The sequence below is a fragment of the Hyaena hyaena genome, unplaced genomic scaffold, assembly GCF_003009895.1.
Source record: "Hyaena hyaena isolate Hyena2069 unplaced genomic scaffold, ASM300989v1 scaffold_10, whole genome shotgun sequence".
In the NCBI taxonomy this organism is placed as follows: domain Eukaryota; kingdom Metazoa; phylum Chordata; class Mammalia; order Carnivora; family Hyaenidae; genus Hyaena; species Hyaena hyaena.
Genome location: NW_024080642.1, coordinates 3,779,878 through 3,800,769, shown reverse-complemented (window position 1 = coordinate 3,800,769; position 20,892 = coordinate 3,779,878). Strand labels below are relative to the sequence as shown.

Sequence of the window (20,892 nt, the reverse complement as noted above, 5' to 3'; positions counted from 1 at the left end):
ATGGGGAAAGCCAATATTGGGAGAGGGTCCTATGAACTCACAAGGATTTTTCTGCAGGTGGTTTGTGGTCCGATTGGCCACCAAGTGGTGTCAGCGGAAGCTGCAGGCGGAGCTAAAGATCGGCTCCTTTTTTTGGATCCAGAATGTCAGCCTTAAGTTTCAACAGCACCAGCAAACAGTGGTGAGTCTTGGGCAACTCCCTGGGTACGTGTGGATGGACCCAGCTGAATTTCAACTTCTTATTACTTTCTAAGAAAATTCTGGGTGACTTTCCTGGTTACCCCAGCCTTGTCACCCCTTTGCCAAGATATTAAGAATTAGTTTGGAAATGCTGGGATCGATGCAAATTGTTGAGTTAAAAATGCTTATACGGCACAGAGTGTTCAGGGTACAATAAGAAAGATACAGAAGCAAGCACAGAACGAAGATAACAGGATATAGAAGAGCTTACTGTTCTAATTTAAGAAGGGAAAAGGCAATGTATCCATGAAAGAAAAATATTAAGCCTGCTGAACCAACGTCATTGTGAAGAGCAGGATAGTGCTCAGGAGAGAAGCTGGTGGAAATGGAGTGGAGAATATTTAGCGGAAGAGCTCTAGCACTTCCTCCTTGTAGAACCTTTCCTGTCTGTCAAGCTGCTGATGGCTTACCTGGCAGCTAATGGACAAAGCTTTCTCCCATGCTGTTTTAGGAAATTGATAGCCTGTGGATTTCCAGCAAACTCCTTAGCCATGATCTGCCGTGAGTACTCTACATTCTCACTCTTCCCTCGGGGAATCTTTTGGGATTGGAGTTTGCAGAATGGCATTCTACAGAGGCCTCACAGCCCAGTGAGGGGGCTGGGGTTTTGCTGACGTCTCTCCATTAGCCTGGAAGCTATTTTGTGAGACAGATGCTGATAACTACTATGAGACTGTTCTCCATAATTTGAGCTACGTTTCTAGGGAGGTTGGGAGAGTGAATTTGAGGCGAGGGAGGAGACTGTTAGGGAAGGGATGGCCCTGATGATAGTGAGGTTTCTCTTCTGAGCAGACGCTATGTGGCATTGTGCTTTGGAGAAGTGCGTATCAGAACGGACCTACAGAAGGTTTCTGGCCTGTTTGCCCCATTTTCCCAGAGCACTGGGGTGCATCAGAAGGAACTGTCCCCCTTTAGTCCATCCTTACTGAAGATCTTCTGTCAGGTGAGATACCGCTCCCAGTTCCCGGGACTGTAGTGGGGATGGCTGGCTTTGTTGTCATGGGTGGATTTTTCCACTCTTTTGGGAACACAATATCAAGAGCTACTTCTTATTCTTTCTCTACTAGAGGGGAAAGGTAGTACCTTGATATTAATCATTATTCTTCTTTGCTTCTTCTAGCTGTTCTCCATTCATGTAGATTCTATAAACATCATGGTTCTCCAGGTGGCTACTTCTGAGTCCTTGTGGCACATTCAGATCAGAGAAGGCAGCTTTCTTTTGGATAGTGATGGGAAAAGGTAACCATTGGGTAGAAGAGGGTCTCATAGTTCTGTTCTTATAGTTGTTTCAGGGCAGGTGGATGTCAAAATTTTCCTATTAAGGTGTTAGGTTTTCATCCTGTAGCATTTGTGGGGAGGTTGAGATTAGGCATTCCTCCTTGCCTTGTTCCTTTCAGCCAGTAGAGCTTGACTGAAGTTAAATGGTGAGGAAAGGGGCCAGGTGCTCTTAATTTTTTCTTTTTCCTTCCCCAGGTTAAAATGTGAGGTGAGCCTAAATCAGATCAACAGCAAAGTTCTGAAGAGTGGCCAGTTGGTGAGTATGATCGTTTGGATGCCTTGTTTCCTTCTGGGCGTAAGATATGAAAGAGCTTACATTCTAGATTCTGCGTTCTCGTGCGGATTCTCTCAAGGTGGCGTTCCAGACCATTGGATTTTGACCCCAGACTCCCTACTTCTTAATACCTTAGAGGCTTATGCTCCCTGCAGGAGGACACCTGCCTAGCGGAGCTCTCACTGGCCCTGAAGTTGTGTCTAGAGGTGGGCATCAGCAGTCGGCGGCTGAAGGCGATCACTGTGGATATGTGGACACTCCATGCTGAGCTGCATGAGGGCCTTTTCCATAGTCAGCTGCTGCGTCAGAGCCCAAGCCTCGTAGCCAAACCTGTTCCTTGTTCAGGTAAAGCCCCGGTCAGTGAGCTGCTTGGCCACCCTGTTCTCTGATTATTCTGGAAGTAGATGAACATCGTGGTCTCGGTACTCATTTAGGTGTGATTTGTCAGTCTTCATGGCCTTTGACCCCAATGATAGCTAAAGAAAGTAGGGCATTTACTTGTGGCACGTAAAAGAGCTAACATTTATTCGGTAATTATTTTGAATTAGATTTGTAGTACGAGTTTTATGTATGGTCTCTCACTAAATTCTCACCATTTCACACATGAGGAAACTGAAGGCTGTGACTTGACTGAGGTTATATAGTTAGTCAGTAGTAAAAATGGAGTGTAAATGATTTGGTCCTAAAGTCTATATCTTTTATATTCTATCAGCCTGGTCCCCATACTATATTTTAGACTCTGGGGAAGGAAGTACAGCAGGTGCCTGGATCTCTAGGATATTGGCCTTGTGGCCTGAGATTGGGCATTGGGTTAGCCTGTTTTATGTGGGAAGACGCGACCAACGAGGACAGGGCCTTTTGGGAGACTTGAGTGTGTTCAGGACTCATGGCTCCTGTGTCACTCATTCATGTTTTCAGAGGTAACAGAGAACCTGGTTGAGCCAACTCTGCCTGGCCTGCACCTCCTTCAGCAGCTGCCAGACCAGGTCCAGGTGAAGATGGAGATCACAAGTGTGGTGCTGTCCATGAACAGTCAAAAGAGGTGAACTCTCTCCTGGCACAGAAGTATGGAGAGTGGTAGTTGGAGCTGTATGCTGGGGTCTCTGTAACCAGCCTAGTAGCTGCACTCAGCTGGCCTGTGGGGAGGAAGGGCGTAAGAATGGCATCCTCTGTGTTTCTGAGCCAGAGTCTGTCTCTCGTGCAGGCACCTGAATTGGACGCTGAAGCTGCTGCATTTCCTCTACCACCGTGATGAGGATCAGCTGCCTCTTCGAAGCTTCATGGCAAACTCTGATATGGCACAGATGAGCACGGAACTCCTGCTGAAAGGTTCATGGGTGGGGATATTGGTACTGAGAGTATCAGACACTCTTTCCCCTGTGCCCCATTTGGTCTTCTGAATTTAATATCAGCGTAACTGGAGCTGGAGAGGAGGGAATATACTGAGAGAAGATAGCCCCAATTCATGGGTTTTGGTGATAGTCTGTTATCTGCTTGCCTGCCTCTGACCCTCTCCTAGTTTTAGGTTTTGTTTCCCCAGTGTTCTTCTCTGATCTGCCCTTTACCCTTACAGATGGGCTGTTGCTGTCCCAGAGCCGGCAGCGCATTGTCTGTCTCAACTCCCTCAAGGCTAACGTGCAGGTGTGATGACTGTGATACCAAGAATCATTCCTTTCTCTGCTCTCTCCCTGTCTCGTTGCATTGTGAGCTAATGAGATAAAACCTGAGCCTACAGTGCCGGTATTTATTTCCAGGTGACCACCATTGACCTCTCAGCTTCCCTGGTTTTGAATACCTGCATTATTCATTACCGGCACCAGGAATTCTCTCACTGGCTGCACATGCTAGCACTGGAGACCCAAGGGTCTAGTGCATCTGCTCTTAAGCAAAGAAAAAAAAGGTCAGTGTAATCTTTTTCAGCCACCTTCTTATCACGTGGATTCTCAGATTCTTTTGGTCTAAAGCGGCGTATTGTGTTAAATGTGTATTTGATTACTTCAGTAGCAATTCTATTTTATAGATCTTCCCCATTACACTAGTCTCTTTGACAGTAGGATGAGGTCCTTTTTGCTTTTATGTCCTTATTGCCCGGCACAGTGCCTTACTATATAAAATAAATTGTTGAACTGAACTTCAGTGATCCACAGTATCTTGTCTGCCTTACATTTTAAGGTGATAGGTCACGTCAACAGTGTCCTCTCTTGCTGCATTGTTAAGCTCTCTTAAGAGAACTTAAGGTTAATGGCTTGGAAGCAGTGCTCCTTGGTTGTATTAGATTGAATCATACAGTATGCTGATGTTCATATTTGACATTCAGATCTGACCTATGAAACGGCAGTCTCATCTGGTTCAACCTAATAACTGTGGCATTCCTGCAGATGTCCATTGGGAGTAGCAGCAAGCTGACAAGTTCAGTCTTTTAATTTTCTAGTTGCTCTCCATCCTAAGAATCAACAACCAAACTCACCTTGACTTTTGAGAGCTTCGGGGATCTTCTCCATAATAGGAAGCTGGAATTCTCTTCCTTCTCACATAGTGCTGTTTTGTCCCATTGCAGAACCTTCCCCCAGATCCTGGCTCCCATCATCTTCAGCACCTCCATCTCCAATGTCAACGTTTCCATTCAGCTTGGTGATACACCACCCTTTGCCTTGGGATTCAATTCCATCTCTCTAGGTGAGGCTCTGCTATGGAAAAGGAGCAAGAATCTGTCCATCAGTGAAGCTGGGCCTACTTGATGGCCACAGCGGTTCCACAGAACTCTCTCCCGCCTTCTTTGTTCAGATTACCAGCACCTGAGGCCACAGAGTATTCATCAGCGGGGCGTCCTAACTGTGGACCACCTCTGCTGGCGGGTGGGCAGTGACTCTCACATCCAGCGGGCACCCCACCCGCCCAATATGCACGTTTGGGGTGAGGCACTTGTCCTGGACTCCTTCACACTACAGGTAGGTGGGGACTTTGGTGAACAGAGGCCCTTGTAGTTTCCTTGTCCTGCTGTGCTTTGGAGCATGGAGCACCTTCTTGGCAGAATATGATGCATCAGAGTATTACAGAACTGTGTGTCCGTCTGTTCCTAATGGGGCTCCCTCTGCTGCTTTTCCAGGGTAGCTATAACCAGCCTTTGGGCCTGTCTAGCACCCAGTCAGATACCCTCTTTCTTGACTGTACCATCCGAGGACTGCAGGTAGAAGCGTCAGATACTTGTGCCCAGTGTCTCTCTCGCATTTTATCCTTGATGGACACGCAATCAGGGAAGTCCGCGGTCACTAGACAGTCTTCATTTGGGGAGTCTGTGTCACTGCTGTGGAAGGTGGACTTGAAGGTGGAGGACATGAACTTGTTCACCCTTTCTGCCCTGGTTGGTAAGTGGGACAGGAAGTCTGTACCTACTGGTACCTTAGCTTGTAACCTAAGCAGACTATGCTGGTTCAGTCTGCGCATTCTCATTTAATGAAGCTGATTATGTGAATTTTTCTTTTTTGTTTATTTAGTTTTATTTTTTTAATGTTAATGTTTGGGGGGGAGAGAGAGAGCAAGCACATGTGCGTGTGCAAGCAGGGGAGGGGCAAAGAGAGAGGGAGACCCAGAATCCAAAGCAGGCTCCAGGCTCTGAGCTGTCAGCATAGAGCCTGACATGGGGCTGGAACTCACAAACTGCGAGATTGTGACCTGAGCCGAAATTGGACACTTAACTGACTGAGCCACCCAGGCGGCCCGTGATTACATGAAATTTTTCTAAATTAAAGGCATGAGATACTGGAAGGTCTTATGTAACTATTGGGTTTCTTGCTGTTTCTTGAAGGTCTATAGGAGTATTAAGTATTAGGCAAGGTTTATTTTAAAAAAGGGGGGTGGAGGAGTGGGGAGAACGGGTAATGGGCATTGAGGAGGGCACTTGTTGGGATGAGCACTGGGTGTTGTAGATAAGCCAATTTAACAATAAATTACATTACAATTTAAAAAAAAAGTAAAATCATTATTAGTAAAAAGAAGCCTTGGGGCACCTGGCTGACTCAGGTGTCCAGCTTCGGCTCAGGTCATGATCTCACAATATGTGAGTCCAAGCCCTGCTTCAGGCTGTTTGCTGTGGGCACAGAGCCTCTTCTGATCCTCTGTCCCCCTCTGCCCCTTCCCCTCCCCTGTTCACACAGGCGTGTTCTCTCTCAAAAATCAAATAAGCGTTAAAAAAAGAAAACCTTGATAGTTGATCAAGAAATTGATTTTTTTCGGGGCACCTAGGTGGCTCAGTCGGTTAAGCATCCGACTTCAGCTTAGGTCATGATCTCACGGTTCGTGGGTTCGAGCCCCGCATCAGGCTCTGTGCTGACTGCCAGCTCAGAGCCTGGAGCCTGTTTCAGATTCTGTGTCTCCCTCTCTCTCTGACCCTCCCCTGCTCATGCTGTCTCTCTCTCTGTCTCAGAAATAAATAAAACATTAAAAATTTTTTTTTTTAAAAAGATTGATATTTTTCTTTCCTCGTGTATTTAGTTCTTGAGTGTAACTGGTATGTCTCTGGGCACTTCATAGCAGTTAAGGAGCTGCTTTGGCTCTGCCAGATTTAGGTAGGTTAAGTCAGGAGAGGAAAAATCTCCCTCAGACATGAGGAATGATCTTCGAGGGGGATAGGTAATGCAGAAAGCTAGAGTGAAGGGAATGAATAAGAAAGGAGAGTGAGGGCTGAAGCTGCCATTTGAGAGCCGCGAACCGATGTGGACATGGTTTCTGGCTGCTAGGTGCTTCCGAGGTCCGACTGGACACACTGACTGTCCTGGGAAGTGCAGAGACCTCCACTGTGGGCCTCCAGGGCCTTGTGCTTGCGCTGGTGAAGTCCGTCACAGAGAAGATGCAGCCCTGCTGCAAGGCTCCTGACATCCCCACTCCCGTGCTCAGCCTCTCCATGCTCTCCATCACCTACCACAGCAGCATCCGCTCTCTGGAGGTACTGCTTCTGTGGGGAGGTGGGGGCAGGTTGGCTCTGCCAAGGCTTAGCGCATTCCCTGGCCTTTTGAGTCTGGTGTGAAACTCAAACAGTGAGAAATAGGACGCCATGTGTTGTCCTTTGTGTCCTTGCTTGTTCTGTACGTTTTTAACTCTTTATTGTGGAATGTAAAATATACACACAGAGAACGTAGGAACTTGTACGTATCCATACCCAGCTTCAGCAATTCTCAACTTAGGACCAGTGTGTTTCAGCTACACTCCCCCACCTACCTCCCGCTCTGCGATTCTTTTGAAGCAGACTTTTACCAGACATATAATTTCAACTGGAAATATTTCAGTGCCTATCTCTGAAAAAATAAGGGGCTTTTTACAGATCATGATCTGGTGTTATTTTGCTAAAGCACTCAGCTATTAAAAGGCTGGGGGGGGGGTGCCTGGCTGACTCGGTTGATAGAGCATGCAACTCTTGATCTTGGAGTTTTAAGTTCAAGCCCCACGTTGGGTGTAGAGATTACCTAAAAATAAAATCTTTAAATGGAAGTAAATAAAAATAAAAGGCTGGAAGGGCTCTAAAGAGGCCCTGGAGGCCCTGGTGAGTTTTAAGAGGCTCTCCAAGATTTTTCTCCTCAGGGTATCAGGTGGACATGGAACCCACGTAAGAGAGGAGTGGGATATCTTCCTAATTGTAGGACTCCAGTTTCCTTTGGAAACTGAAGAGTTGCCTTTTTAGAGGCTGGAACTCAAAGGAATTTTTCTGTTCTGGGACTTAAGTTTTCTCTGCTTCACTGTTCAGAATTGACTTTGTTTTTCAAGCCAACAAGGACTTCCTTCTTTGAGGCCGACTTTTAATTATAAGTCAGTTGCTGTATTGACTTGTGTGGTCAGTCCTTTCTATACTTTTTAAGAACTAAGTCAAGATGTAATCAATGCCTAAAACATTTTCAAGTTGATTGTTGCAGGGTTATTATATGGAGTGAGCCAGTTATAGAAAGATAACTCATAGACAGAAACATGAAGCCAAATGATTTATCAAGTATCTGCTCTATGTACTGGGTATCCTATGGTAGATATTAAAGAATCGACACACACGATCTCTCCTCTCAGTTCAGAATCCAGTTGAGAATTCAAAAGTGTGAGTGCCCTTACATACGAGATAAATAAGAGCCATTAGCTTGGCGCATTCATGCTAAGGGGAACAAGGCAAGTAGTTGATGTGGTTATTCAGGAAATACTTCTGAGTGGAGGTGGTTCTTGACCCGGGTCAGCTCTCCTGTTCTGGGATACTGTAACTGACAGGTCCCTTGCTCTTGCTCCCTGAAGGTTCAGTGTGGTGCAGGGCTGACCTTGCTTTGGAGCCCCCCAGATCACATGTACCTGTACCAGCACGTCCTGGCCACCTTGCATTGCCGAGACCTACTAAGAGCCACTCTGTTTCCCGAGACTGTTCCACTACTTGCACCAGGGACTCCAGAGGCCGCGTCTGGGCCCGAAGGCCATCTCCCCGAGCCACCTCCCCCAAAGCGGCTCCTCAGCCTGACCCTAGAGGTGAGCACAACTAAGCTGACAGCTTTTGTAGCTGAGGACAAGTTCATTACCCTGGCTGCAGAGAGTGTGTCGCTGAGCAGGCACGGGGGTTCACTGCAGGCCTACTGCCCAGAGCTGGCCGCCGGCTTTGACGGCAACAGCATCTTCAACTTCAAGGAGGTGGAGGTACAGCTGCTACCTGAACTAGAGGAGATGATCCTCCACCGGAACCCCTTCCCTGTGCTGCAGACCCTCCGGAACCGTGTTTGGCTCCTGTCCCTGGGTTCAGTCTCGGTGGAGTTTCCTTATCAGTATGATTTTTCTCGAACTCTGGATGAAGCCGTGGGAGTTCAGAAATGGCTGAAGGGGCTGCATCGAGGAACTCATGCTCAGGCTTCTCCGAACCCTGCCCCACTCCCACCGGATCTACTCTTGAAGGTTCAGCACTTCTCATGGGTTTTCCTGGATGACATTTTTGAGGTGAAACTTCGTGATAACTATGAACTGATGAAGGATGAGAGTAAGGAGAGTGCCAAAAGGCTGCAGTTGCTGGATGCCAAGGTGGCTGCCCTTCGGAAGCAACATGGGGAGTTACTGCCAGCCCGCAAAATTGAGGAGCTCTATGCCTCTTTGGAACATAAAAACATTGAGATCTACATTCAGCGCTCCCGTCGTCTCTATGGCAACACACCTATGCGCCGGGCACTGCTCACGTGGAGCCTGGCAGGGCTGGAGCTGGTAGCTCTGGCAGATGCCTCCTTCCATGGGCCTGAGCGTGTGATAGAGCAGGTTCAAGAGCTTGATCCAGGCAGCCCTTTTCCTGCTGAGGGAGTCGATCTTGTCATTCAGTGGTGTCGTATGCTCAAGTGCAGCGTTAAGACGTTTTTGGGTAAGTAGTACTTCCTTATTTGCGGAGTCTGGTGTTTGCCCTCAGAGCTTCAGGAAGCTCTTGGAGAGGATGCAGAGGAGCTCAGTTATATTGGGAACTGTGGTTTGGGGATGGGTGGAGTGGGATGAGTGGGCTCCCCTTCCCTTTCTTTGTTCCTGAATTTCACCCTGAAACTGCTTGACCGACATAAAGGGACGGCTAACACAGTCGTCTGCAGGGTTAGCGTACCTCCTGGATCTCAGTGTTGTTCCCCTCACTGTCTTCTCAGTCTCTCCATGCCCTTTTCCAGCTATTCTACAAACTGCCAGCTCTCGTTCTCTCAGATGACTTTGTTAAATAGATGGGTAAAAGTAGTGGTGGGGGAGAAAACGTTCGAGGATATTGAGACAGTCCTCTGAATAGCCAGCGTGTATATCTCTGTAATAACAGTTCGGATAAGAGATTATCCCCGGTACCTGTTTGAGATCCGTGACTGGCGGCTGATGGGTCGACTTGTGGGCACCGAGCAGAGTGGTCAGCCTTGCTCCCGGCGGCGGCAGATCTTGCACTTGGGGCTTCCGTGGGGTAATGTGGCAGTAGAGAGGAACATGCCCCCGCTCAAGTTCTACCATGACTTCCGCTGTGAGTAGAGGAAGGCAGCTGGTTTGGCTGAGGAGGTTGTGATGGCTGGGATGGGAGACTAGCTGAGGCCCTTCTGGAGCGAAGAAAGAAGTCGCGTAACAAGCTGTACCCTTTGCCCCTCTATCCCAGCGGAAATCTTCCAGTACACAGTGGTATGGGGCCCGTGCTGGGATCCAGCCTGGATGCTGATTAGCCAATCTGTGGACCTCTTGACCAAGCCTTCAGCTGACCCCAGCCCACCCTTGCCCTGGTGGGACAAAAGCCGTCTTCTGCTCCATGGGGACTGGCACATGGACATTGAACAGGCAAATCTCCACCAGCTGGCTACTGAGGTGAGGGGTTCCAGAGGAGTTATTAGGATGGTATGGTTGGCGCCTGTATAGCACATGGAGGGGGGTGCGAAGAGAGAAAGGTACTGATTTGGGAGATTTGGGTGGAACTTGTATCCAGATCTCACCAAGTTGTTGGGGACGGTTATAGGACCCATACAACACAACTGAGAATATGCACTGGGAGTGGAACCACCTGTCTTTTCATTGGAAACCTGGTCAGTTTGTGTTCAAGGGTGACTTGGATGTCAACGTGAGAACAGCTTCTAAGTGAGTGGAGTAATGCCTCAACAGGGTGAGGGACTCAGGTCGGAGGGAGTGGGGAAGAGCCAGGGATTTGCAAGTGACCAGGGCACTGAGAGCCGGGACTCTGTTGTGAGACAGGTATGATGACTGCTGCTTCCTTCACCTGCCTGACCTCTGCATGACACTGGACCTGCAGTGGCTGTGCCATGGGAACCCCCATGATCACCATGGTGTCACTCTGCGTGCCCCCGAGTTCCTGCCTGAGGTGCCCTTGGGCCAGCTCCATGACTCCTACCGGGCGTTCCGCTCTGAGAACCTCAATCTCTCCATCAAGATGGATCTGACCCGGCACAGTGGGAGTGAGGCTTGGGTCTGGGCGACGGGAGGAAGGGCTGGGAGGATGGGCTTATGCACCAAAGACTTCAACTTGACCCTTTGGGGAGGGGATAGGGAAAGCAAGGGAGGATTTGGATTAGGATCTTTTCTGAGAGAGGGTTGGTGAAAACAAAGCTTAGATCTTTAAAAGGAAAGGGTATTGGGGATAGTGTGAGGCCGCATGCTGTTTGGATTGTTAAACTTCTAAAAGCTGAAGCTAGCTTTATCTCTGTGTTTTAACCACAGGTAGGAAATGTCTGTCCTTTCTTTTGCAGCGATATCCCAGCCCCGGATTCTGCTGTATAGTAGTACCCTGCGCTGGATGCAGAACTTCTGGGCAACTTGGACTAGTGTTACAAGGCCTATCTGTAGGGGAAAGCTCTTCAATAACCTGAAACCCAGCAAAAAGAAACTCGGCCAGCACTACAAGCAGCTTTCCTATACCGCGCTCTTTCCCCAGCTACAGGTCAGGTTCTACCAGCCCTGGTGACATCTTTAGTTCTTTCCCCTTCCCTCGTTCTCATTTTTTCTCATCTTAATCATCTGATGCCTCTCTCTGCTCAGTGTTACACTCTCTTGTTGCCAGGTGCATTACTGGGCCTCGTTCGCGCAGCAACGGGGCATCCAGATTGAGTGCAGTCAGGGCCATGTCTTCACTAGAGGGACTCAGCGGCTTATCCCTCAAGGTAAGGTCAAAGACTGCTTCCATTGTTCCTGTCCTATTCCTTGCCCTCTTTGCCCTTCTCATGTCTCTCCCTTCTTTCTGTCCCGCACTGCTCTTCTGTACTGGTCTGCATGGGTTCTGTATGCCTCCTTTTCTCAGCGGGCACGGTGATGCGGCGTCTCATCTCTGACTGGAGTGTGACCCAGATGGTTAGTGACCTAAGTCAGGTGACTGTTCACCTGATGGCTTCACCCACTGAAGAGAATGCTGATCACTGCCTTGATCCCTTGGTAACAAAGACTCACCTACTGAGCCTGTCCTCCCTCACCTACCAACGGCACAGCAATCGCACGGCTGAGGAGGTACCTCCTGACACAGTCTCTTTACTACCCTATTTGTATCAGTAGGTGTTGTAGTCCGCTCGGGCTGCTATAACAACACACCAAAGAATGTGTGCCTTGAGCAACAGAAATTTCTCGCAGTTCTGGAGTCTGAGAAGTCTAAGATCAGAGTGCTGACACAGTCCGATTCTGGTCAGGGCTCTCTTCCTGGCTTGTAGACAGTTGCCTTCACTGGGTCCTTACATGGCAGGAAAAGAGAGGGGAGAGCATGCTCTCTGGTGTCTCTCATAAGGGCACTAATCTGATCATAAGGGCCTCACTCTTGTGATCTCCTATAAACCTAATTACCCCCTAAAAGTCACATCTCCAAATATTATCACATCGGGGATTATGGTCTCAACATGTGAATTTTGAGAGGGACACAGTTCAGTCCACAGCAGTAGTTTTCAGGCAGAGTCCTGGGTAATGTTTCTAACTGCATTCTACGCATACATATCATTACCATATGATGAACTCACGATTATCATTTGTATCAGCGTACCTCTTTTTGAAAATTCCTTTTCTCTCTCCCTCTCTAAAGACAGTCTCTTGCCTTTTAGGAAACAGTAAAATGTTTTTTCTAGCACCTTATTTGGTATTTTTTGTTGTTATTTTTTTTTTCCTAATTAAGGAAAGATTTTATGTTGAAATTTTCTTTTTCTTTTCTTTTGTAAAGTAGGCTTTGCACCCAAGGTGGGGCTTGAACTCATGACCCTGAGGGCAAGAGCCGTGTACTCTACTGACCGAGCTAGCCAGGCGCCCCATAGGTTGAAATTTTCTGAATCCTTTAAACTATAGTGGATATAGTTAGAATGTAATCTAATGCACAAACTAAGACCACTTAGTTTTTCTTTCTCTGGGGTCTTCTTGTCTCCCCCCAGAACAGATTTCTTGTTCAACAAGCTTGTTTTCTTGCCTCTGCAGTTGTGGTCCAGGAGAAATGGTGGGAATTTCCATGCTACCTTGTGGTTCTTTTCCTGTTTCTTAGGAGCTCTCTACTCGAGTTGGGGATCCTGCCTTTCATACACACCAGCTGCACTTGGTAGATTTACGGGCTTCCTGGACAACCACCAATCGGGACATTGCGTTTGGCTTATATGATGGCTATAAAAAGGCAGCTGTACTCAAACGTAATCTCTCTACTGAGGCCCTGAAGGGGTTAAAGATTGATCCCCAGATGCCAGCTAAAAAGCCAAAGCAGAGCATTCTGACCAGTGCCCCAGCCCCACCTCCCGTCAGCACTCCCAGCTTTAGTGGACAGCCTGATAAGGGCTCCTCAGGAGGTAAGCTGGGGGAAAGCAGACTTTGTAGAGTTATGTGTAGGGTATGTGCATGGGATTGGACGGGAACTGGGAGGACTAAATCATGGCTCGTTCCAATTAATTTATTTTTTATTTTTTTAAAGATTCTTTTTTCTTAATATATTTTTTTAATGTTTTAATTTCTGAGAGAGAGAGACAGCGTGAGCAGGGGAGGGTCAGAGAGAGAGGGAGTCACAGAATCTGAAGCAGCCTCCAGGCTCTGAGTTAGCGGTCAGCACAGAGCCTGATGCGGGGCTCGAACCCACGAACCGTGAGATCATGACCTCGGCTGAAGTCGGACGCTTAACCAGCTGAGCCACCCAGGCACCCCTGGCTCGTTCCATTTAGAGATAGAAATGAAAACTACCGTTTTTCCATGTTAGGTCACCTCTGACTTACATAGCCATGAGATGGGGGCATTTAAAGGGTATGATCTTGTGGTAAGGAAAAGAGGATCATGAAGGAATGATGGGGCCAAAATGAGATGAGTAAGGGAAAAAAAGGATTAACGAATTGTTATGTGGTTTGATGAATTAGTTTGTTCAGTCAACCAATATTGAGTACTTAACAGGCATAAAGCACCATGCTGGGTTCAGTGAAAGATATAAAACGAATGACATTCTACTTGCCTCAACAAGTTTATCATCTCTGGATGAGCTAATCTCATTCACTCAATCACTCATTCATTCATAGATTCATTTTAGCTTATTGAGGGTTTATAAATGCACCAGACATAACCCTAGGCATTAGGGATGTAAAGATGAAGAGAAGCTCAGAAACTAGTAGATAGACCTATAAGTTAATATTTCATTATGACCGTGCTTCGTAAGAATGTTTAAGAAGAAAGTATTTAAATTAGCATAGGGAAGTCTAGAAAAGCTTCCCAGAAAAGATCACTGAGATGGGCCTTAAAAGATGAATAAGAGTTTGGCAGCCAAGGAAAGAGGAGAGGGTATTTTAAGGAGAGGGAATAAATATAGAAGAATGCAAGTTCATGGTGAGTTTAAGAACAAGGTGGAAAGTAATGTATATCACAAGAGAAGAAAGTATATGGGAGTTCTTGACCGGGATGAAGGAGGGATTGTAATCAGGGAAAGGTTTACTGAGGAAAGTAGCATTTGAGCTGGACTCTGAAGGCTGAGTATGGTTTGAACATGTGGAAACAGGGAGGAAAGGCATCCTGAATAGGGGTAGATTTGGTAAAGCTCCGTATGTGCAAAGGAGAGTGAACAGTCTGTTTCAGTTGGCATAGTAACTAAGGCGAGGAGCAAGGGAAGATCCTGGAAAGGAAAGTGGCACGTAGACCATCAAAGGTCTTTCATGCAAGGCTAAGGCATTTTTGGTCCTTATTCAGTAGACAGCGGTGAACTACTGAAAGGTTTTGAATGGGGATGTGTCATCATGAGACTCCCCTTTTAGGAAGATAAATCTGGCAGCGCTGTGGAGGAGGACTGGCGAGAACGAAACTGGAGGTGGAGAGACAGATAAGGAAACTACTATGGTGTCCCAACAACGTGTAATGAGGGCCCGAACTTGGTAGAGGCCGTGGGAATGGAGATGAGGATAGAAATGTTGTTCTACGTGTGAAATTTGACAGCTAGTTGGAAGGAGTTAAAACAGAGAGAAAGCAATAATGGCTGACACTTTGAGTCTGGGACTCGCATGAGGGTAACAAAACATCAGAGAAAGGCGAGCCAGAGGCTAGTAAATACTAAACAAGTTCGGGGAGGTATAGTGTTGCTGAGTTCAGATTTGGACATGCTAAGTGTGTGGTACAAGTAGTGTACCTAGGTAATGTCTGACGAACAGCCGGTAATGAGGATCTAAAAGCTTAGTACTAGAGGTGAAGGCTTCGGGAGTTTCCGCATAGAGCTAAGAGGTAAGCCCAAGTAGATAATAATAGTTGCTTACCGTGTGGCAGGTACTGTGCAAAATACTTTTATATGTTATTGTATTAAATTCCCTCAAACAACCTTATGAGATAGTTACTATTATTTTACAGACAAGGGGACTGAGACACAGAGAGGTTAAAGCAAGCTGCTAAAGGTCACAATTGAGTGACTGGCAGAGATAGGATCTTAAACGCAAGCAGACGAGTCTGATTCTGGAGGCTGCTGTTAACCGTAAACCTCTTGTTAGGAAGACAAGGGAGCCTTAGGAGATACTTGTTTCTAAGACATGTGAGAAGAGGATTTAGAGACATAATCATAGGAAGCAGTAGAGCTATGAGAACACAGTGGCACTAACGGCAAAGGAGTGGTTTCACGTGTAAAGGAGTGGTCAGCAAACAACATTTAAAATAATACAAAATGAAAAATATAAGGAACAAAATGAGGAGAAAAAACATCCTAGAGTAATTCAGAGGTTGATATCCCTAAGAGAAAAAACACCACTGTTATATAGCATTTCTGAGTTTCTCTTGGGAATCAGTTATTTTTGTTAAAATTGAGGGGGAAATGAAAGGACAACCCTTATTTTGGCCTCGATGATCAAGGGGTGGAGTGGGTGGGCTGGAGTTGCAGGTTGCAGAGAATATTACCTAGTGAAATTGAAGGAAGATCAGTTTGGCCCTAGATGTGCTGCCTGTATCCCTTTGAGATTGTGACTCTTCTCCACATCCTATCTCTCTGCCAGGTGCCTACATGTTGCAGAAGCTGATTGAGGAGACAGACAGGTTTGTGGTGTTCACAGAAGAGGAGTCAGGTGTGAGTGACCAGCTGTGTGGCATCGCTGCCTGCCAGACAGATGACATCTATAATAGAAACTGCCTTATCGAGCTGGTGAACTGCCAGGTAACTTCTCTTTCCCAGGGCACCCCAGCACTGGGCTCGATCATAATCCTATGTGTTCACCTTCTCCCAGCGCCAAGTAAGAATGGGCAGGTAGAGCTCCAAAAGATTATTCTTTCCAGCAGGTATCTGGGATAATCCTTCCATTTCTAAAAACCCAGTGTTCGCCCAGTAAGCCAGAATTAGACCCAGGTGCACTCACTGGCACACTCCTTTCTCTAACCTTCTCATCTTCCCTGGTGGCCCTGGTGCTGTGATTCTGTTCCTGTCTGTGGCGTAGATGGTTCTTCGTGGAGCAGAGACAGAAGGCTGTGTCATTGTGTCAGCTGCCAAAGCTCAGCTGTTGCAGTGCCAACACCATCCAGCCTGGTATGGTGACACGCTGAAGCAAAAGACGTCCTGGACTTGCCTACTGGATGGCATGCAGTATTTTGCCACCACCGAAAGCAGCCCCACGGAGCAGGATGGCCGCCAGCTCTGGTTAGAGGTTAGTCAAGTACGGGAATTACAGGCAGTCCCTGATCTGTGGCTCGTGAGCACGTACGTAGTGCTTTTTTCCTTTCTTCTTTTTTTTAAATCTCTTGCTGGTGTTTTTTTTTTTAATTGAGAGGGAAATTCTCATTTCCCAGCACGAGAATAAAATGGGGTGGAAGTTTTTTACTTTTGAGAAGATTGCTGACTCTGCTAATAAATCACACTAATCAGCAGGCAGCCAAGAAAACAGGCAGTAAGTCTGAGAACTTTAGGTAAATACTTTATCTGCCCTTTCTCTGATTTCTCTTATGAAGATGTTTGATTAGTTTCAGCAAAGCAGTAAGGTTGAATACAAAGACTGCTTGTCTAGACTCAGTTTATGTGACTTCTAATACCACCTTTGCTGTTATAGTAGCCATGAGCCTTTGGGCGAGTCACTTTTATTTGCCCTTTTTTTTTTTTTTTTTTTAAGTTTATTTATTTATTTTGAGAGAGAGAGAGAGAGAGATGAGAGCAGAGGAGGGGCACAGAGGGAGGGAGAAAGAATCCCAAGCAGGCTCTGCGTTGTCAGCACAGAGCCCAATGTGGGGCTCAGACTCACAGCTGTGAGATCATGACCTGAACTGAAATCAAGAGTCTGAGGCTTAACTGACTGAGCCACCCAGGGACCCCAAGTCACCTTTATTTGTAAAATTGAGTTAATACTTCCTCCTCACAAGATCATTGAAAGGATCAAGTGTGAGAAACTGCTTTGAAAAATACAAAGCTTCATTTCGGCGGAAAATAATCACACCATTTTTAAGAAGTTATGTCAGAGGAGGTCTAAATGTGTGTCAAGATAACATTTTGTTAGATGGTAAAATTGTGAGCAGTTGGCAGGGGCTATAGATTTTCTTTTCAGCGTGGTAAAACTGAATTTGCTTTATAATTTCTAGGATATTATTTCAGAATTACTGGGAGATCTAATAGTTATGAGATGTACCTAGCCAGTACTTGGCATTGTTAATACTTATTTAACAGGTATAAGTGTCCACATTGTGCTGGGCATGGTACATCCAAACGAGTTACTGGATCTCGCTACATCTGTAAGGACCATTGAGATAACTTCATTTACCGTTCTACTCCGTGGGAAAAAGCTAATCCCTCTTCCCTCCTCCCTGCCTGGTGCTTCTTACTCCAACAGCTTTAGGACGCAATCTAAGCAACCTCAGGTGTAGTTACATACAAGGTAATCATTTAATCAAATATCAAGCCAAAAGTAAGGATCAGGCTATTGGTAATATGGGAGGAGGTCATGCTGATATAGTACATCTGTGATTCAGGCAAGCAGTGCTCTTTACCACCAGTCTCAGGAAGTAGGCATAGACAATGTAAACTACTCAGGCACAGGTGGGCAGGATGAGCAATGCAAGCTCTCTCTAGCATTTTCTGGGCCTCTGCTTCTTTTAGGCATGCCCTCTTTTGTATGTGAACCCTTTTTTTCCCTCAGGCTGTGATATTAGCATTAGAGTAGATATCCTTGTTTTTGTTGTTGTTTTCGCTTTCTTTAATTGAGGTATAGTTGACATATTAATTTCAGATGTACAACATAGTGACTTGACAATTACAAACATTATGAAATGTTCGCCAGGGCAAAGTATAGTTACCATTCTGTCACCAAAGTTTTTACAGTATTATTGGCTATATTCCCTATGCTGTACTTTTCATTTCCATGACTTATTTTATATCTGGAAGTATATACCTCTTAATCCCCTTGACTTATTTCACCTATTCCTCCAACCCTCCTCTCCTCTGGGAACTACCAGTTCTTTATATTTATGAGTTTACTTCTCTTTTTGTTGTTTGTTTTTTAGGTTCCCTATATAAGCAAAACCGTACAGGATTTATCTTTGTCTGATTTTACTTAGGATAATATCCAAAAATGGCAAGATTTCATTCCTTTTTATGACTGAGCAGTATTCCATTGTGAATATATAAAACACATCTTTACCCATTCATCTGTGGAGGGACATTTAGGTTGCTTCTGTATCTTGGTTATTATAAATAAACATAATAAGCATTAAACACAGAGCTTTTCAGAGTAATGATTTCACTTTCTTCATAAATACCCAGAAGTGGAATCATTAGATCGTATGATACTTCTGTTTTTAGTTTTTTGAGGAACCTCCATTTTGCTTGCCAGAATGGCTGCACCAATTTCCATTCGCGCTAACAGTGCACAGTTTCCCTTTTCTCAACATCCTTGCCGACGTGTGTTATTAGCCACTTTGGTGTGAAGTGGCTTTGATTTGTGTTTCCCTGATGATTAATGAATTTGAGCATCTTTCCATGTGTCTGTTAGCCATCTGTTTGTCTTCTTTGGAAAAATATCTACTCAGGTCTTCTGCCCATTTTTATTTTTTAAATTTTATTTATTTATTTTATTTATTTCTGAGAGAGAGAGAGAGAGAGACAGCATGAGCAGGGGAGGGTCAGAGAGAGAGGGAGACACAGAATCTGAAGCACGCTCCAGACTCTGAGCTGGCAGTCAGCACAGAGCCCGACGCAGGGCTTGAACCCACAGACTGTGAGATCAAGACCTGAGCCGAAGTCAGATGCTTAACCGACTGAACCACCCAGGTGCCCCTCTTCTGCCCATTTTTAAATTGGATTAATTTTTTTTGGTGTTGAGTTGTAGGAGTTCCTTATGTATCATTTGCAAATATCTTCTCCCTTTCAGTAGGTTGTCTTTTCGTTTTGCTTATGATTTCCTTCACTGAATTTGGTGGAGGGACTTTGATCTTGCCTTTCCCATATGAACTTTTTTGTGATTTGGCAGATCTGCTTATGGTCTTCAAATCACTCATCCTATTATTCACTTTGACTTCAGCTTGGCAAAGAGACTCAAAAGAATTCACTCCCTTTACCCCATGGCAACAGTGTCAGAGTGGTTGTCTAAAGACAGAAAACAGCAAAAACACAAATCATGAATATCAAAGTGGGTGGAAAAGTCACTGGTATCGATGAAATTTTTTGTGCTTGACAGGATGTGACTTTTTCTTCATTTTTTTTATTGTCGTAAGATACATATAAAATTTACCATTTTAATCATGTTTAAAGTTTATTTATTTATTTTGAGACAGAGAGAGAGTGTGTGTGAGCAGGTGAGGGGCAGAGAGAGAAGGAATCCCAAGCAGCCTTCATGCTGACCACGAAGCTTGATGCAGGGCTTGATCTCACAACCCTGAGATCATTACCTAAGCCAAAATCGAGAGTTGGATGCCACCCAGGCACCCCTGGTTTTAACCATTTTTAAGTGTAAAGTTAAGTTGGTGTTAAATACATTGATAATGTTGTTCAACCATCGCCACCATCCATTTCCCTAACTCTTCATCTTGTAAAACTGAAATTATACCCATTGAACAACAAACTCCTCCCCCTTCCTCTTTCCAGTCCTCAGCACCCTCCATTCTACTTTGTCTCTTTGATTTTGACTATTCTTTTTTTTTTTTTTTTAATGTTTTTTATTTATTTCTAAGGGAGAGAGAGAGAGAGACAGCGTGAGCAGGGGAGGGTCAGAGAGAAAGGGAGACACAGACCTAAACAGGCTCCAGGCTCTGAGCTGGCAGTCAGCACAGAGCCCGACGCGGGGCTCGAACCCACGAACCGCGAGATCATGACCTAAGCGAAAGTCGATGCTTAACCGACTAAGCCACCCAGGCGCCCCTGATTTTGACTGTTCTTAAGTACTTTGTATAAGTGGAATCATACAACATTTGTCTTTATTGTGACTGGCTTATTTCATTTTCTATAATCTCTTCAAGGTTTGTCCATGTTGTAGTATCTTCCTTTTTAAGATTGAATTCCATTGTTTGTACAACAAATTGTTTATCCATTTATTTATCAATGGATACTTGGGTTGCTTCCATTTTTTAGCTATTGTGAATAATGCTATGTGAACACAGGTGTACAGATCTCTTCAAGACCTTGCTTTCAGTTCTTTTGGGTATATTTCCAGAAGTAGAATTGCTAGGTCATGTAGTAATTCTATTTTTAATTTTTTGAGGAATTGCCATACTGTTTGCCATAGTACCATTGTACCATTGGACATACCCTCAACAGTGCACAAGGGTTCCAATTTCCACACATCTTTGCCAACACTTGATACTATTTTTTTGGTTGTAGCCATCCTAGTGGGTGTGAGGTGAGATAGGATTTTATTTTTTTTAATGTTTATTTATTTTGAGAGAGAGCACAGGTGGGGAAGGAGCAGAGAGAGAGAGAAGGAGAGAGAATCCCAAGCAGAACCTGTGTGGAGCTCGATCCCAAGAACTGTGAGATCATGACCTGAGCTGGCATCAAGAGTCATTTAACTGAGCCCCCCAGATGCCCCCAGATAGGATATGATTTTAACCTAGCTTGCTTTTCTGGCCTCAGGCCTGTAGGTCTGGCAAAATGTGCATTTAACTCGTTTGGGTTTGGAGACTTGAGGTGGTTTGGCCAGGAGGGAGTCATGTCTGTCTTCTACCTTGGGAGATCCTTCAAGCTATTCCAGGCAGTGGAAGTTTAGATAGTATAATTGCTT

The 20,892-nt window shown here is 45.5% G+C and overlaps 1 protein-coding gene across 2 annotated transcripts in view; it reads left to right on the top strand.

Moving 5' to 3' along the window:
- The window catches only part of KIAA0100 (KIAA0100 ortholog), a 29,223-nt gene that overhangs the window by 928 nt on the left and 7,403 nt on the right, over window positions 1-20,892 (top strand). For both annotated transcript variants that reach the window (XM_039252406.1, XM_039252413.1), the window contains exons 2-26: window positions 58-181; window positions 692-741; window positions 1,033-1,183; window positions 1,361-1,479; window positions 1,714-1,774; window positions 1,948-2,137; window positions 2,711-2,834; window positions 2,997-3,121; window positions 3,366-3,433; window positions 3,547-3,692; window positions 4,350-4,468; window positions 4,577-4,740; window positions 4,899-5,157; window positions 6,529-6,734; window positions 8,057-9,149; window positions 9,579-9,770; window positions 9,900-10,102; window positions 10,251-10,369; window positions 10,484-10,704; window positions 10,996-11,186; window positions 11,307-11,406; window positions 11,544-11,746; window positions 12,753-13,047; window positions 15,700-15,857; window positions 16,135-16,341. In XM_039252406.1, the coding sequence (XP_039108337.1) occupies window positions 58-181; window positions 692-741; window positions 1,033-1,183; window positions 1,361-1,479; window positions 1,714-1,774; window positions 1,948-2,137; window positions 2,711-2,834; window positions 2,997-3,121; window positions 3,366-3,433; window positions 3,547-3,692; window positions 4,350-4,468; window positions 4,577-4,740; window positions 4,899-5,157; window positions 6,529-6,734; window positions 8,057-9,149; window positions 9,579-9,770; window positions 9,900-10,102; window positions 10,251-10,369; window positions 10,484-10,704; window positions 10,996-11,186; window positions 11,307-11,406; window positions 11,544-11,746; window positions 12,753-13,047; window positions 15,700-15,857; window positions 16,135-16,341 (4,888 nt within the window). The remainder of the gene's footprint in view (window positions 1-57; window positions 182-691; window positions 742-1,032; window positions 1,184-1,360; window positions 1,480-1,713; window positions 1,775-1,947; window positions 2,138-2,710; window positions 2,835-2,996; window positions 3,122-3,365; window positions 3,434-3,546; window positions 3,693-4,349; window positions 4,469-4,576; window positions 4,741-4,898; window positions 5,158-6,528; window positions 6,735-8,056; window positions 9,150-9,578; window positions 9,771-9,899; window positions 10,103-10,250; window positions 10,370-10,483; window positions 10,705-10,995; window positions 11,187-11,306; window positions 11,407-11,543; window positions 11,747-12,752; window positions 13,048-15,699; window positions 15,858-16,134; window positions 16,342-20,892) is intronic.